The sequence below is a fragment of the Narcine bancroftii genome, chromosome 6 (assembly GCF_036971445.1).
Source record: "Narcine bancroftii isolate sNarBan1 chromosome 6, sNarBan1.hap1, whole genome shotgun sequence".
NCBI classification, from domain to species: Eukaryota; Metazoa; Chordata; class Chondrichthyes; order Torpediniformes; family Narcinidae; genus Narcine; species Narcine bancroftii.
Window position 1 is genome coordinate 11,170,935 of NC_091474.1, and position 15,266 is coordinate 11,186,200.

The window sequence follows — 15,266 nt, forward strand, 5'->3', positions numbered from 1 at the left end:
GTTATTAGATATTTAATGCTACCACCAATTTTTTTCTTCCATTCTCTACTAATTTTTAAATGATTTTAGGACTTGAATAGAAATAAAAGTTTGTGGAAGAAATAGTTCCAATGCTTCATTACCAAAAGCAATCTGTCCCAAAATTAATGAACTGAAAATATAATTATTCAAAATCAGAGTACAAGAATAATCTTAACAAAACCAAGATTGAAGCAGATGTAATGATACTGAGGGGCAAAACAAGGTCGACGTAGTGAGTGGCAATCAAGCTGTTCTGAGCAGGCGGAAGAGGTGTAATGAAGTTTATTAAAATATTCTGATAAGATTAAAGTTATGAATTCTGGTGGTACTGAAAATATTTGGTGACGTCTATCAATTACAGATATCTTGCTGAAATAATGATTTTGCAACTTGAACCTTTCTTTTGCTACTTTGTTCAACAATTCATTTTGAGTTTACTGTACCAGAGTAATTCTGTTGTAATTGTGTAACAGGAAACCAATGGGAAGTTAGTTCTGAATTCCAGTAATGAAAGAATTCAAACTTCCCTTCACGTATCTGATGCCAGTGTTGAAAGTAGCAAAGTGACCAATTTTTCAGATTGCAATTGAAGTCTGCACAATACCTTCCATTTTGTGATAGTATTACATTCTATTTAACCGAGTGGTGATATCCTGAGGCCATAATCCAGATGGATGCTTCAAAGTCACACCAAAGAAGGTGTGCTTGGATATAAAATTAAAATCTAACCTGATTATGGCTGATTTGAAACTCAGGCTTGTATTTTTATTCATACCTGATCCAAACCCAGTAATACTAGAAATATACCAACCCAAAGATGCCATCTTCTCTGTGGACATCCAGTCTTTATACACCTTCATTTCCCCATCAGAATGTCTTAGGACCTTGCATTTCATTCATCAACCAAGACGCAACCAGTTCTCCTCCATCTGCACTCTCCTCTGCTTGGCAGAACTTGTTCTAACCTTCAGTTATTTCTCTATTGATCCCTCCCACTTTTTACAAATCATAGATGTAGCCAGGAACACTCGCATGGATCCTGCTATGCCTGTCTCTTCTTTGACAAGATCTTGGCCTTCCCCTCTCCCCTCCCCTCATTTGGCTCCATCTGCCTATATTGATGCAGCTCATCACTCATGAAGGACAAACCCTTATCTGTTTCTACCTATCACCGAAGCCCCTGCATCACCACTCCTTCTCATCTTTTACACTGGCTATCTTCCCTCTATACTAATAGCCAAGATGTAAAGTTTTGCCTTGAAGCGTAGACCATTGTTTTTCCTCCATATATCCTGCATGAGTTCACCTGGAAGTTTGTATTTTGCTCCAGACTCCAGTGTCTACAGACTCTTATGTCTTCCTGTTACTTATCTATGAAGCAATAATATTGTTCAACATCCTGGTCTGCATAAAGAACTGAGCTGAAGCAGCCCACACCCTTAGTTCTTGTTTGAATAAACATCTGACATGTCCCAAATCCAGCATCATGGCCTTTGGTCTCTTGGGTCTAGAGAACTAAGACTGAGAGATGATCTTATTGAAATTTTTTATGGGTTTGACTGGATAAATCCAGGAATAATAATTCATGAAGTTGGTGTCCAGAACCACTGGCCACAGTCTCGCAAAAAGAGATTTAGCTCAAGGACAATATTATTTTGACCAAAGGTTAGTGAAACCTCAGAAATCATTACCAAAGACAGCTGTGGGACTTGTTTGCTGAGTGCACTGAAGACAGAGACCAATAGATATTTGGATATTTAGGGTAATCAAGGGGCACTGAATTGAAAGCACAGCCAATGAATAGCAGATCAGGCATGATAAACCAAATGGTCTAGTTCTGCTTCCATTTCTGATGTTTTTATCTTCTATCAGACTGGGTTAGTTGGGTCGACAAGGAAGTTAGTACACAAACTAATCCAAATGAGATGCTGAACTTTGTCCCTATTCAGGTAACGCAGAAGAACTCAAGCCAACATTTATCATTGAATCAACAGTTCAGTAGACAAAACAATTTGCCATTTGTCTCATTGCTCTTTGTGGGGTCCTATCCAAACATTTATTGTCATATATGCCCAAAAAACAGCTATGATGAACAACATTTCCCAAGAAATTCAGTGTTCAGATTTATTGTCAGAGTACATACCTACATCACATACAACCCTGAGATTCTTTTTCCTGTGGGTGAGGGAGAATCACCACTTATTGGTAGTGCAAAAAAAAAAGTACTCAAGAAGATATGTATACATGTAAACAAATAAAGAAATGTAATCAAACTGATTGTTCAAAACAGAGAGAAAAAAAAACACAATAAAGTGGAAAAGTAAAAGTCCTTAAATTAGTCCCTGATTGAATTTGTTGTTAAGAAGTCTGATGATGGAGGGTTAGCAACTGTTCCTAAAACTGGTGATGTGAGTCTTGTGGTACCTATACATCTTTCCTGATGGTAGCAGCAAGAACAGAGCGTGTGCTGGGTGGTGTGGATCTTGTGATCTGAGGATAATTTTAGATATTTTTTTTATTTAAAGAGTGGACAGGTAGTTGAAAAGTTGGAAAATTATCAAACATAGACAGGGCTTGAAAATTGATATAAAAGGTCAAAAATGCAAATAATCGAAGTATTCTGCCATAACTCTAATGTAGCCGTCTCTTGCATGTACAAAATGTCAACGATTCTGTATACTTTGAACTAATGCAATTGATATCTTTCTACCATGTTATCTTATCAGAGAACAATGTATTTTGCATGATATTTTAATGTTCTAATATAGTTTTGAATAAACATGCAAATGTTTCAAATGCAAATTATCCAAGATTATACACTGCATCGTAAGGACTGAGCTAGCATTATATCTGTAAAACAGTGGTGATAAATGGACTACAAATAGTCAATGGAGATAGAAGAACAAATTTGTAGGCACATTTCTTGTAAGAAAAAACAATCAGCTGGACTTAATGGGATATATCAAATTTCCTGATCTTGCCTGCAAGGCAGTCAGTGTCAGAAGACATAGAGCAGGGGTGTCAAACTCAAATTCACGGAGGGCCAAAATTAAAAACTTGGACTAAGTCGAGGGCCAAACTAAATATTTATTGAAAATTTTCAAAAACATCTGCATGTTTTCTCTTCTTTCAACATATGTAATGTTAAACTTTAGGATATAACTTTAGGAGGATAATGTTACAGGTCAGGAGTAGGTAGCTCAAGTTCACCCTTTGCTTGACCTGAGGGAAACATATTTGGTCCCTGTGGAGATGTAGTCAGCATTCACAGGCTGTGTCCATTTTGGCCTGCATCAGGACTCAGCATTTCTATTCACCCTCGATCTACCATCCCTCTACCTGACCAGTCCTTTACCCACCTCTACTCACCCCTCACTCCACTCACTCTGCCTCTACCCACCCCATCCTATACACGCCCCTCTACTGCCTCTCCCCTCAACCTGTTCCTCCCTCTACCCATCTCTCACCCTCTAATCACCCCTCCCCTACTCGCCCTGCCCCTCCCCTTTTACCTCTTCTCTATCCACCCCTCCTTCTACTCATCCCTCCCTCTAACTGCCCCTCGCACCACCATAACTTCCCCTGCCCATTACTCCTCACCTACACCCTCTGCCCACCCCTGCTTACCCACCCACTCAGGCCCAGCACGCTGCCGATCAGCCTTTGCGGACAGCCACCATCTCTCTCTTCACGTGCAGGGCCGAACCAGCCGTCCCTGGGGTCCGCGCGGGTGCCAGCGCTGAAGGCCGTGGCGACCGGGTGAAGTGCGCTCGCGCTGTGGAAGGGCCGTCCGGTGCCAGTCGCGTGGGGCTCGCACTGCCCGGGGGCCGTGCGCAGCCTGCCATGCCCGTCGCGCCAACAGGAAATCACAGGCGCTCGCCAATCCGCCGCACCGCTCGATAGGTGGGAGAAGTAACTGGTTGTGCGGGAGGCCTTCCAACTGGCTTGCCGGCTGATGACATCGACAGACTTCTCGTGTCACAATTTCTCGTGTTGCAATGGGGAAGGATGTGCAATGAAGGGGGAGGATGGTGGGGGTGAAATTACCAAAAAACAGCATCGGCTCTCGCTGCAGGGCGGGCCACCTCTAATACATTTTTGAAATGATCTTGCGGGCCAAATATAATTATATCCCGCGGGCCAAATTTGACATGTGTGACATAGAGGGTAAAGAATTCTTAAATTGCATTCAAAAGATCATGGATAGACAGTACACCACAAGCTCAATATGAAAGGATCAGCATTTAATTTTAGGGAATGAAGTTGTGCAGATGGAAGAAATATAAATGGGAATGCATTTATTTTTGTAATTGTGAACATAATTCAGGAATATTTTTTATTTTTATGGAAAATAAATAATTTATTTTAAAAGTTTCAAAATAACAGGTAGGTAAATTTTAATGGAATCAGTAGTAATTTAGCAAAAATGGCTAGAAATTATCACATGTGGGTAAGTCAATCTCTGGATAATTGGAAGTATTCATAAAGGAGATTCAAGGTGTTCAGTCTGAATGTGCATCTACAAAAGACAATGATTGCCAATCGAGAGCCTATTGAATGACAAGCTACATACTTTGGATCAAGCACAAGAGGAAAGTTTATGTCAGACATGTATAGGTTCAATACTGCAAAATGCCTAGACAGCATAAATATTAGGGTGAAAGTAAAAGGAAATTTGGAAACCAGAGCATTGACCTGAAAAAATTCTGGCAATTAAATTCAAAGACCAAGAGGATAATCAAGGGAAGTGCCTAATGGATACAATGGATAGAGGCTAAAGGGGCATTTAAATAGAGATGACAGAATGGCTGATGTAGTGGTTAGCGCAACGCCTTTACACCGCAAGTGACTATGTTTAAACCAGGGTTCAAATCCCTCGCTATCTATCAGGTGCTTGTACATTCTCCTCGTGTCTGCTTGGGTTTTCTCTGTGGGCTCCGGTTTCCTCTCACCATTCAAAATGTACTGGGGGTGTAGGTTAATGAGATGTACTTGTGGGACAAAATGGTCAAAATTATACAGTAAAATACTTATTTTCTTAGCAAGAGTGAGAAACCATGGACACAGAATTAATATAATAGTGAGGAATATTTTGATGTAGTGTAGTGCATGTCTAAAATTCACTGCTTGAAAGAATGATACCACACTTAAAGGTTTTAGAAGAGTCATGCCCTGTAGGACCACGTGTTTAGTGCTGGAAGGTAGATAGCCCCTTTTTGACCAACTCAGGCAATGGCTGAATGTCCAGCTATTATATCAGCAAAATTTCTATGATCTTGTAGCAAGTTGTCAAACATCTGTAATTCACAGTCCCATTGTCAGAAAATATTCAGAAACTTGACTCAGTTCTTCAGGAATTCCATGATAACATGTCTGTTTAGTCACTGGAAACAAACCCACTCGTCACATTCAACGAGTAAACCCAAGTCTGCATTGATCATCGCGTATGCACAACCACATCATTCATCAATGTGAACCACTGCACAAGGAATGTGCTCTTTAATTCCCAATATGTTTGCTAGCAAAATGAAGTATTTTTCTACAGTACATAGTAGTAATGGATTCTTTCAGCCATCTTTTTTTTGAAGACTTTATTTAAAATTTTATAACATGAATACAATAGAGAATTACATTTAAAGAAAAATTAAAAAAAATTAAAATGGTATGATTACAATCTTCTTTTTTCTTTGGCTTGGCTTCGCGGACGAAGATTTATGGAGGGGGTAAAAAGTCCACGTCAGCTGCAGGCTCGTTTGTGGCTGACAAGTCCGATGCGGGACAGGCAGACACGGTTGCAGCGGTTGCAGGGGAAAATTGGTTGGTTGGGGTTGGGTGTTGGGTTTTTCCTCCTTTGCCTTTTGTCAGTGAGGTGGGCTCTGCGGTCTTCTTCAAAGGAGGTTGCTGCCCGCCAAACTGTGAGGCGCCAAGATGCATGGTTTGAGGCGTTATCAGCCCACTGGCGGTGGTCAATGTGGCAGGCACCAAGAGATTTCTTTAGGCAGTCCTTGTACCTTTTCTTTGGTGCACCTCTGTCACGGTGGCCAGTGGAGAGCTCGCCATATAACACGATCTTGGGAAGGCGATGGTCCTCCATTCTGGAGACGTGACCCATCCAGCGCAGCTGGATCTTCAGCAGCGCGGACTCGATGCTGTCGACCTCTGCCATCTCGAGTACTTCGACGTTAGGGATGAAAGCGCTCCAATGGATGTTGAGGATGGAGCGGAGACAACGCTGGTGGAAGCGTTCTAGGATCCGTAGGTGGTGCCGGTAGAGGACCCATGATTCGGAGCCGAACAGGAGTGTGGGTATGACAACGGCTCTGTATACGCTTATCTTTGTGAGGTTTTTCAGTTGGTTGTTTTTCCAGACTCTTTTGTGTAGTCTTCCAAAGGCGCTATTTGCCTTGGCGAGTCTGTTGTCTATGATTACATCAGAAAACTACACAAAATAACCCCCCCCATTAATTGTAACACAATATTAGTAATCTAACTTTAAATTAGTCCAGCCCTCCCCCCCCAAAAATAAAGAGTGAAGAGTTAATAAAATTAACAATATTATATATGGAAAAAAAACACCCACTTACAAAAAAGAGATAAAACTTAACCTAAAAAAAATTCTAACAACAAAAAAAAATTTTATCAATACTAAAATATCATGCTTAAACATATATTTAAATCAAACTTAAATGCACATAATTAGCAAACGGAGTCCACTTTAACTTATAAAAAGACATCTTATCCTGAATTGAAAAAGATATCCTTTCCATAGTCAAACAAACTTTCATCTCCAAATACCACTTATCTAAAGTTAATATATTTTTATCTTTCCAAATAAGTGTTCTTAGCCACGACTAAAGCTAAATAGATAAAGGAAATCTGATAATCCTCTAAACCTAAATCAATTAATGATTGCATGTTCCCTAATAAAAATATATCGGGATCTAATACAAGATGGATATTATATAAACTGTTAAAAATAGATTGAATAACTTTCCAAAACTGTTGCAATCGATCACAAAGCCAAACAATATGCAAAAAAGTATTGGCTGTCTGATCACATCGAAAACAAGAATCCAACTTACTAAGACCAAATTTTTAAAATTTCTCCGGCGTTAAATATAGCTGATGAATAAAATTATAATTAATCATCGCTAGTCTAGCGTTAATTAATTTCCGAATACTATTCTGACAAATTTCCATCCAAGCTTCTTCAGCTATTTTATGTCCTAAATCTTTTTCCCATTTCAATTTATCTTTATCCCAGTCTTTTTTACTATCAATTTCTTGTAAAATACAATACAAATCAGATATATATCCCTTTTTTGGTATTGAAAGTACCAGATTTTTTTGGTCAATCCAGCACTTCTTTCCCTTCATCATTTTTATTCTTCCTCTCCATTTACTTCCCTTCCAAGCAGATCAACTGCAATTGGCAAGGCTTCAATCCCCACTCTCAAACATCATCTGGTCAACCACTGATATTAGTTTTACTCTTAAAACATTTTTCCCACTTTTCCCAGAAACTAACTGGTTTGTTCTCCATAGCTGATAAACATCTCTCTGACCTTGCTGAGTATTTCCAGAATTTTCTGGTTTTATTTTTAAAGTTGCATTATTATTTATCATTTGCTTCCTAATCTGATGGGAGCATTAAATTCAGATTAGATTTTACACCAATTTTACTGTACGTCCCACTGACCAAAATGGAGTTTAAAATCAGACAGTGTTAAGTGAAGACTTAAATCAGTCTGTAACAACCAGGAAATTTTTGTTTAAAAAACAGTCTGAAAGAAAATTGCAGTAATAATGCTATGTTTGAAGTTGTTTCCTCATGTACTGCATAATAATATGTATTTCATTAACTTTTATTTCAGGTTAGATAACTACCTTGTGTTCCATTTTCTTGATCCCTTGAGGATTGTGAACAGCAAGTGACATAAGGTAGAAATGGGGACAGAATTTTTTTCACTTTAAAAAAAAAGTTACAGAAAATGTTCAATTTGTTATGAATCCAGAGGACTCCAAAACCCAGCAGCAATAGAAATTCACCAAGACAAATGGTTACTTAAACAAAAGTTACTTTTAACTTTCTTTAAACATAAAAGCAAGATCAAACTTTCTTATTATTATTAACTTAACCTAATTTATCCTCCTTCTAATTCTAAGCACATGTATATGTCATGTGTATAAGTTCAGAAAAGTTCTTTGATTCACTTTTCACTCCTTCAAGTTCATTGGTATCAGGAAATTCTTATACTGTGCACAGAATTTAACATTTATGAATTTTCACCAAGCTCTGGTTCTTAAATGGTTACCACTAAGGAAGGGTTTTCTTGGTTTCAGAGAGATTTGTTGCTCGTTGTTCACTCACAAATTGATTCCCTCTGATCAGCCATTTCAATGTCTTGCTGAAGAAACTTGCCCCATCAGGGTTTTCCAAATGATAACCTCTTCTTCTGCAGGTCACCACAGCGTTCCTTTTGTTTTCCTTAATTCAGGTGAAACAGTCTAGCCAGCCATTTCCTCTTGTATGGACCACAAGGGTTTTCAACAGGTTGAACTCACAACTCACAACCCAGCTTCAAAATTGGATTTCAACAAGCTGCCAGCTTGCCATGACTGCAGAAACTAGTTCTCTTTCTCTCTCCTAGAGAAAGCCTGTTTTGCCTCTTCTCTCTCTCTGCTTGCAAAACAACATGACCTTCTTAGAACAGCAAACTACAACCAGACAGATTGCAGCACCAGACCCAATGTTCTGAGTCTGTTAATCTGTTGCTTTCAAAACAATAATCCATTACTCCACAGCTTGACCAATTAACACCTACTTGTGAAGTGTCTCTAGGCATTCTTCAACATTTTATCAAAGGCAATTGGAGCCTGGACTGTCTGACTTGAGCAAAGCTCTGTCATTTTAAATGAGATCTGTTTAGCGAAGTCTTTGTGTTTGTTTGTGACCTACATTACCCCCACAATCTATCTCCTTCAAAAACATATTTATATGCAATATAAAAAATGATATAATCCATCACACATTAAAGATAAATGTGTTCAGTAAGTTTAAAATATAAGCCAAGTAAAGATTTCATTTTTTTTGTGCATAGATAACTTGCACTCACTAAAATGAATCAATCATTTGATCAACCTCATCAGTAGTTTGACAAATCTGAACTAGATGTAAAGATGATATAAACATGCTGTTCAGGACACACAGGGGATTGGAGGAAATGAATCAACTCCTATGTTCACAATAAACTATGTAATGCAACATGTAAGGAGAGAGAACTTGAGTTAATGTTTTCGGTCAATGATCATTTTTTAAAAATTTAATTTAGTCATAATTCAGCTTGGTAACAGGCCATTTTGGCCCACAAGCCCAATTTCACCCAATTGACATACAAACCCAAGTACATTTTTGGACAGTGGAAGGAAACCAGAGCCCCCGGGGAAAACCCACACAGACACAGGGAGAACATGCAAACTTCTTAAAGACAGCATGTGATTTGAACAGTGCTAACTGCTGCACTAACCTCGACACCCCATACGACAGCATGCTCTGAGGAAAGGTCAAACAAAATTAAATATTTTTTTTCTCTGTCTTAATTTTAAGGTTTTTAAAAAATTTTTAGTTCAGATTTCTATTGCTTTTCCTAAGGATATACCAATGAACCAAGAAGGGGTCTAAACACAAAACGTAAAACACATTTTTAAAACAATTTGCCCCCAAGTTGCATCTATCTGTAAGATCGTGGGGTAACATATCCTGAGGGTCTGTGGGATTTAACTCTGGACGGAGTTCCAGTTGATTGAATAACCTAGTTACTTGACCAGAATAAACATGCCAGAATGATGTGCCATCTTTGAATGTTGCTAAACCACTACACAGCTGAGATCTAGCCTCAGCAAAAAAAAAGTACCACATTTGCCTGGATTCAGCATTATCCCCGGGGAAGGTCTTCTCAGTTTGTCCTGTAACCGACCATCATTAAAAATAAACGGATGCCCATTGAAGTGGTTTATTGTCATCTGATTGCCCAAGTACAACACGACCAGACAGCGTTCTCAGGTCCTCGGTGCCAAACACATCCAGACACAACACAGGCAAGTATTCATCTATCCCGATACATGAATTCCTGAACATGAGAGTCTCGGATGGCTAGTGTGAGCAGTTCAATGTTTTCGTTTCACGTCAGCTATTTATGGTGTAATGCCGTGCACCATTCTTACAAAACTTTCCCGCGCTGATTTTAGGCGGCTTTTTTTAAATTTTATTTTTCACACTATAAACCAAGATACATAGAGACATTTTTCTTCTTAAATATATACAGTGTCGTTTTCTCCCCCTTTTCCCCCCCTCCTCCCTTCCCTCACTCCCTTCCCCATTTATTTAAAGTTCAATCTATAAGATACATTAAACCCGTTAAACAATGTTGACACTTAATAAAAATAAACAAGACATTTTACTGAGTCAGTTCTTTTCATTATCTTCTCCTTCTGTCACGATGGGCGCTTGTAACAATTGGACGCGGACCCACAAAGATACAAGATCACGTGTCAGCAAGAAGTAGCTTCCCACAGCGAAAGGGGCTGTTGAGAGGATCCTGACTCCAGGAGAACGCACTCTTCACGCCTCTGCTCACAGAGCCCAGCACCGGTCTGGGCAAGGTGGGACGGGCAGGGCATAGCGCACTCCTCCGCCGAGCACCCAATGAAACAGCCGAGGGCGGCGACTTCCCAAGCAAGGCAGGCACCAGGAAATAGGTCACACATTGGAAGAAGTGAGCAGGCAATTACGAGCGATCTCCTGCGGTAACGATGGGATTTTATGCTGGTTCTGATCATTGAGCCGACTTTAATTTGCAAATTGTACTTCGACTTTCCTCGATTTAATTTCGGACGAGAGGGAGGACGGAGAAAGGTACGTGCCTGGATTGAAAATTTGGAGGGACTGGATGCGGATCCACCTTGAGGGGATTTAGACCTAAATTGGCACTCCAGTGCGATGGTGGTCTGCCTGAACTTTTAGCACGGTTCGCCCCTCCGCTGAAGTCACGATATCCCCTTTCCCCTAAGTTTAAGAAAGTTTTGCGGAGCAAAAATGTCCCCTTTTAAAATAAAAATCAGCCAGACTGCACGGGGCTAATTGTGCGCCGCGGGGAAAGTCACCAGTGCGAGTTGGGGAACTGGTGAAGGGCGTCATCTCGGTGAATCGAATCGATGGTTGTCACGGGATTTCTGAAGGTACATGTCTCTCGCCGAACCTCCGTGGGGTTGGGTTACCTGCAGCGACATTGCTGGGCTCAACCTGGTCCCGCAACCTCCGTGACCTTAAGTTATGAGGTGGGTGACCAACCTTGTACCAGTGGTACGAGAGTGAACCTCAGTTCACTGACGGATCTCAATGTCACTTCCTCCATGGGAGCCGATGTGCGCAGATGAAGACCATTTTTGTTTTTAAACAGCTGGACCAACTGTTCAAAGAATTGTACTTGGAGCCCTAAGGGGAAAGCAAATGATTTAATCGCTTAATCTGAACAAACCGCAGTCAGTTTGTTTCCATTCATTATCTGTTTACAATTCTCTTATTTGTTGACCTGTTTTACGCTGTGTCCAGTTTTGTTTGCACTCACAATTAGTGGCAATTCTGCCGCGCCAGCGGGAAAAAAAGGAGTATGTCTGACAATAAATCTGCAATCCCAGTCACTCAATAATACTGAAAGATATCTGCAAATTTAAATGAACAAAAGTATTGGGGTGGATGGGATCCTGAACTGTGGGCTGATTTTCATTTTCTGCACAGTTCCACTCAAGTATTGGGTGTAGAACTTTGAGCAGCGCAGGAGTGGGCCCTTTGACCCATCATGCCTGCACTGGCTAAATTAATCCCTTCTCTGCGTGCACGGTCCATATACCTCAATCCCAGTGGTTTTCAACCCTTTATTTCCACTCACATGCCACTTTAAGTAATCCCTCACTAACCGCAGACCCTCGAGGGCAAAGAAGTCCTTGGTACTCTGTGATGAGTGAGGGATTACTTAAAGTGGTATGTGTTTGGTGCCTGCCACATTGACCACCGCCAGTGGGCTGATAGCGGCTCAAACCGTGCATCTTGGCGCCTCACAGTTTGGCGGGCAGCAACCTCCTTTGAAGAAGACCGCAGAGCCCACCTCACTGACAAAAGGCAAAGGAGGAAAAACCCAACACCCAACCCCAACCAACCAATTTTCCCCTGCAGCCGCTGCAACCGTGTTTGCCTGTCCCGCATCGGACTGGTCAGCCACAAACGAGCCTGCAGCTGACGTGGACTTTTACCCCCTCCATAAATCTTCGTCCGCGAAGCCAAGCCAAAGAGTATGTGTTTGGAAATAACGGGTTGAGAATGGCTGCTCTCTCCCCTGTCTGACTAAGTGCCTCTTCAACATCACCATTTTATCTCCATTTGCAACTTTCCCAGGCAGGACATTGCAGACATCTACAACTCTGTGTAAACTTCTATCAGTTATCCCTCAGCCTTTGATATTCCAGGGAAAACAATGCAAGTTTGTCCAAATCTCTCTTTACACTTCAATCTAGGCACTATCCTGGTGAACCTCAACTGCACCTTCTCCAAAGCCTCCACATTCTGCCTCTAGTGTGACCGGGATGTGGTTCAATTCTTAAAAGGCACATAACCATTATGTGGTAAGCTACATGGTGATAAGTGTTTGAAATTCATTTCTTGTGTCATAACCCTGCATAAAGTGTTTGGAAAAAGAAGTGACGGGAAAGAGGAACAAAAAAGAGATTAAAGAACTTGGTGAGTCAAGTACTATCTTTGGAGGCAAAATGGATGGGTAGACAGTTTAGGTCCTGCAACCGGCCCGAGGGAAGAGGATTGCCAGTACATATCAGAATGAAGAGACAGGGAGATGGGGTAGAAGCTGATAGGTAGAACCTGCTGAGGAGAGGACAATGGGTCGATGCAACCAGACAGGAGAGGAGGTGGAAATGATGGCTGGAATCAGATGGGGAGGAGATGATGGGCAAATAGGATGTGGGTGTGACAGAGGCTGGTAGGGTGATGGGAGGAACCAGATAGGGACTAGATGATGGGCAGATGGAACTAGGTTGAAGGAGAGGGATGGAAAAGGTAAACAAGAAAGAAGAAAACTAGATGCCTGTGCGAGGAGGCAGGTGAACACTGGGATGCACTATCTGAGATTGGAAAATTCAATGTTCATACCATTGGGTTGGTTGGAAGCTACCCAAACAGAGCAGGTGGTGTTCTTCCAATTTTCATTTGGCTTCTCCATAGCAGTGGAGAAAGCTAACCACAAGCAAATCAGTGCAGAGGTGGAAGGAGTTGAAATGGCATACAGATGGAATCTCTAGGTAGTCATTTGTGAACAGAGAGCAAATCCTTTGCAGAACAGTTGGCTTGTCTATGTTTGGTTTCCTCAGTGTAGAGGAGGTCACATTGTGAGGAGTGAATCCATTTGTAAAAACACAGAAATGCTGGAGGAACTCAAGCACATAAACCAAAGGTGTGAGTAAAAAGTAGGCAGTATCTGAATTAAAATGCTGGGGAGGAAAGAATGGGCAGGGGGAGGAGTACAGTCCAATAGACAAAAGGTGTTAATAGGATAGAACACAGGAGAGAGCAAAGGTGAGAATTGACTGGGGGGTGGGGGGGGGGTGGTGGGGTTGTTTTTGCACTCTGTGGAAGCAGAGCTAGGGGAAAGGAAGAGAACGAGATACAGAGCTAGAGGAAAGGAGACATCGGCTAACTGAAACCAGAGAAGTTGATGTTAATACTATCCAGTTGGAGGGTGCCCAGTCGGAATATGAGGTGTCATTCCTCCAATTTGCAGGTGGTCTCAGTCTGGCAGTGCATGAGTCCATGGGCAGATATGTGGCAAAGAAGTGGTTTGGGGAATTGAAATTGTTTGAATGTGATAATCCGGGTTGGAAGAGGTACTGGTGAACTTCTGCATAAATTGGAAAAGCTGATTTGAAGTCTCGATGGAGGTGAGTGGACAAATGTTACCATCTTCTATAGTTGCAGGAAATAATAGTATGGGGACAGGGTGGGGTGGGATGAGTGGGCTGGTGAGTCATGAAGTGAATGGTCCCTGTGGCAAGCACAAAGTCGGGTGCGGTGGGAGAGAGGAAGATTTGACTGGGTGCAGGATTATGTTGGAGCCAAAATGAGAATTTACTTCATCAGACTAAGTTGTCCAGTAATGGGGACATGAAAGGAGAAGTTTCTGTATTTTGACAAAAATCAGAAATTCCATAACCAACAAGCAATCCCAGCTTTTGGAGGGAGAGACAGGGGACAGGGAGTATGCATGTTGGATATCCCAAGTGTCATTCCAGGAAATTTTTTTTAAATTAAAGAATCAGAATTTGCTTACTTCAGCTCTGTCTGTTTCCTTTTCATCTGCAAGTTAGTGACATAGCAAAAATAAAAGAGACATCCAGCCCACTGTATCCATGTGGAGCATAAAGTATTAGTGTATACTAGTCCCATTTTACAGCACTAGGCGTGTGGTCTTAATGCCTTGGCCTTTCAATGCTTCGTCTACTTCCTCTTCCACCACCCCATCAATTTCATACTTCAACCAGTGTTTGGGTGGAAAAAAAAGTCTTAAATCTCCAACCTCCTTCGTTTAAAATAATACAGCCACCCAGCAGTCATCCACAATTCTGGTGGGGGTGGGGAGGGGGTAGATTCCTATTATCAACCCTAAGTATGTCTATCCATAAATCTGAATGGCTTAATTAGGCATTCCCTTGGACTTCTCTTTAAAGAAATAAAGTGAAACACAAAAGTCTGTAGATGTTGTGATTGTAGTAAAAACACACCAAAATACTGGATTTCTGGTTAAATTCTACTTCTTCCTTGAAGAAGGACTCTGGCTCGAAATGTCGGCAATAAAGACTGGCTGAATTCCTCCAGCATTTTGGTGTGTTGGCAAAGAAGTGGTTTGGGAAATGAAATTGTTTGAATGTGATAGACCAGGTTGGAAGAGGTGACACTCCATCTCAGGCAATATCATGGTAAGTCTCCTCTGTATCCTCTCCAATGCCATCACATCCTTCCTATGGTGTGACATCCAGAACTGCATACAGTACTCCAGTCATGACCCAACTCCTATTTTTATAGTTTAATCTCCCTGCTCTTGTACCCCATATGCTTTCTTGACCATCATGCCTATCTGTACTGCAGCCTTCAGGGACCTTTGAATTTGTACACCGTCCCCTCT

The 15,266-nt window shown here is 41.2% G+C and overlaps 1 protein-coding gene and 1 long non-coding RNA gene across 11 annotated transcripts in view; one reads left to right on the plus strand and one right to left on the minus strand.

Moving 5' to 3' along the window:
- Positions 1-15,266, minus strand: part of LOC138735703 (uncharacterized) — a 320,545-nt gene that overhangs the window by 212,351 nt on the left and 92,928 nt on the right. The window lies entirely within an intron of this gene.
- The window catches only part of hck (HCK proto-oncogene, Src family tyrosine kinase), an 86,497-nt gene continuing 81,872 nt past the window's right edge, over positions 10,642-15,266 (plus strand). For 3 of the 6 annotated variants that reach the window (XM_069883917.1, XM_069883915.1, XM_069883920.1), the window contains exons 1-2: positions 10,851-10,936; positions 12,592-12,699. Coding sequence is in view for 1 of the 6 variants with exons in the window: in XM_069883918.1 (XP_069740019.1) it covers positions 10,844-10,936 (93 nt within the window). In the remaining 5 variants the exon portion in view is untranslated. Of the gene's footprint in view, positions 10,937-12,591; positions 12,700-15,266 lie in introns of all 6 variants that reach the window. The other 3 variants (XM_069883916.1, XM_069883921.1, XM_069883918.1) reach the window with 2 other exon arrangements.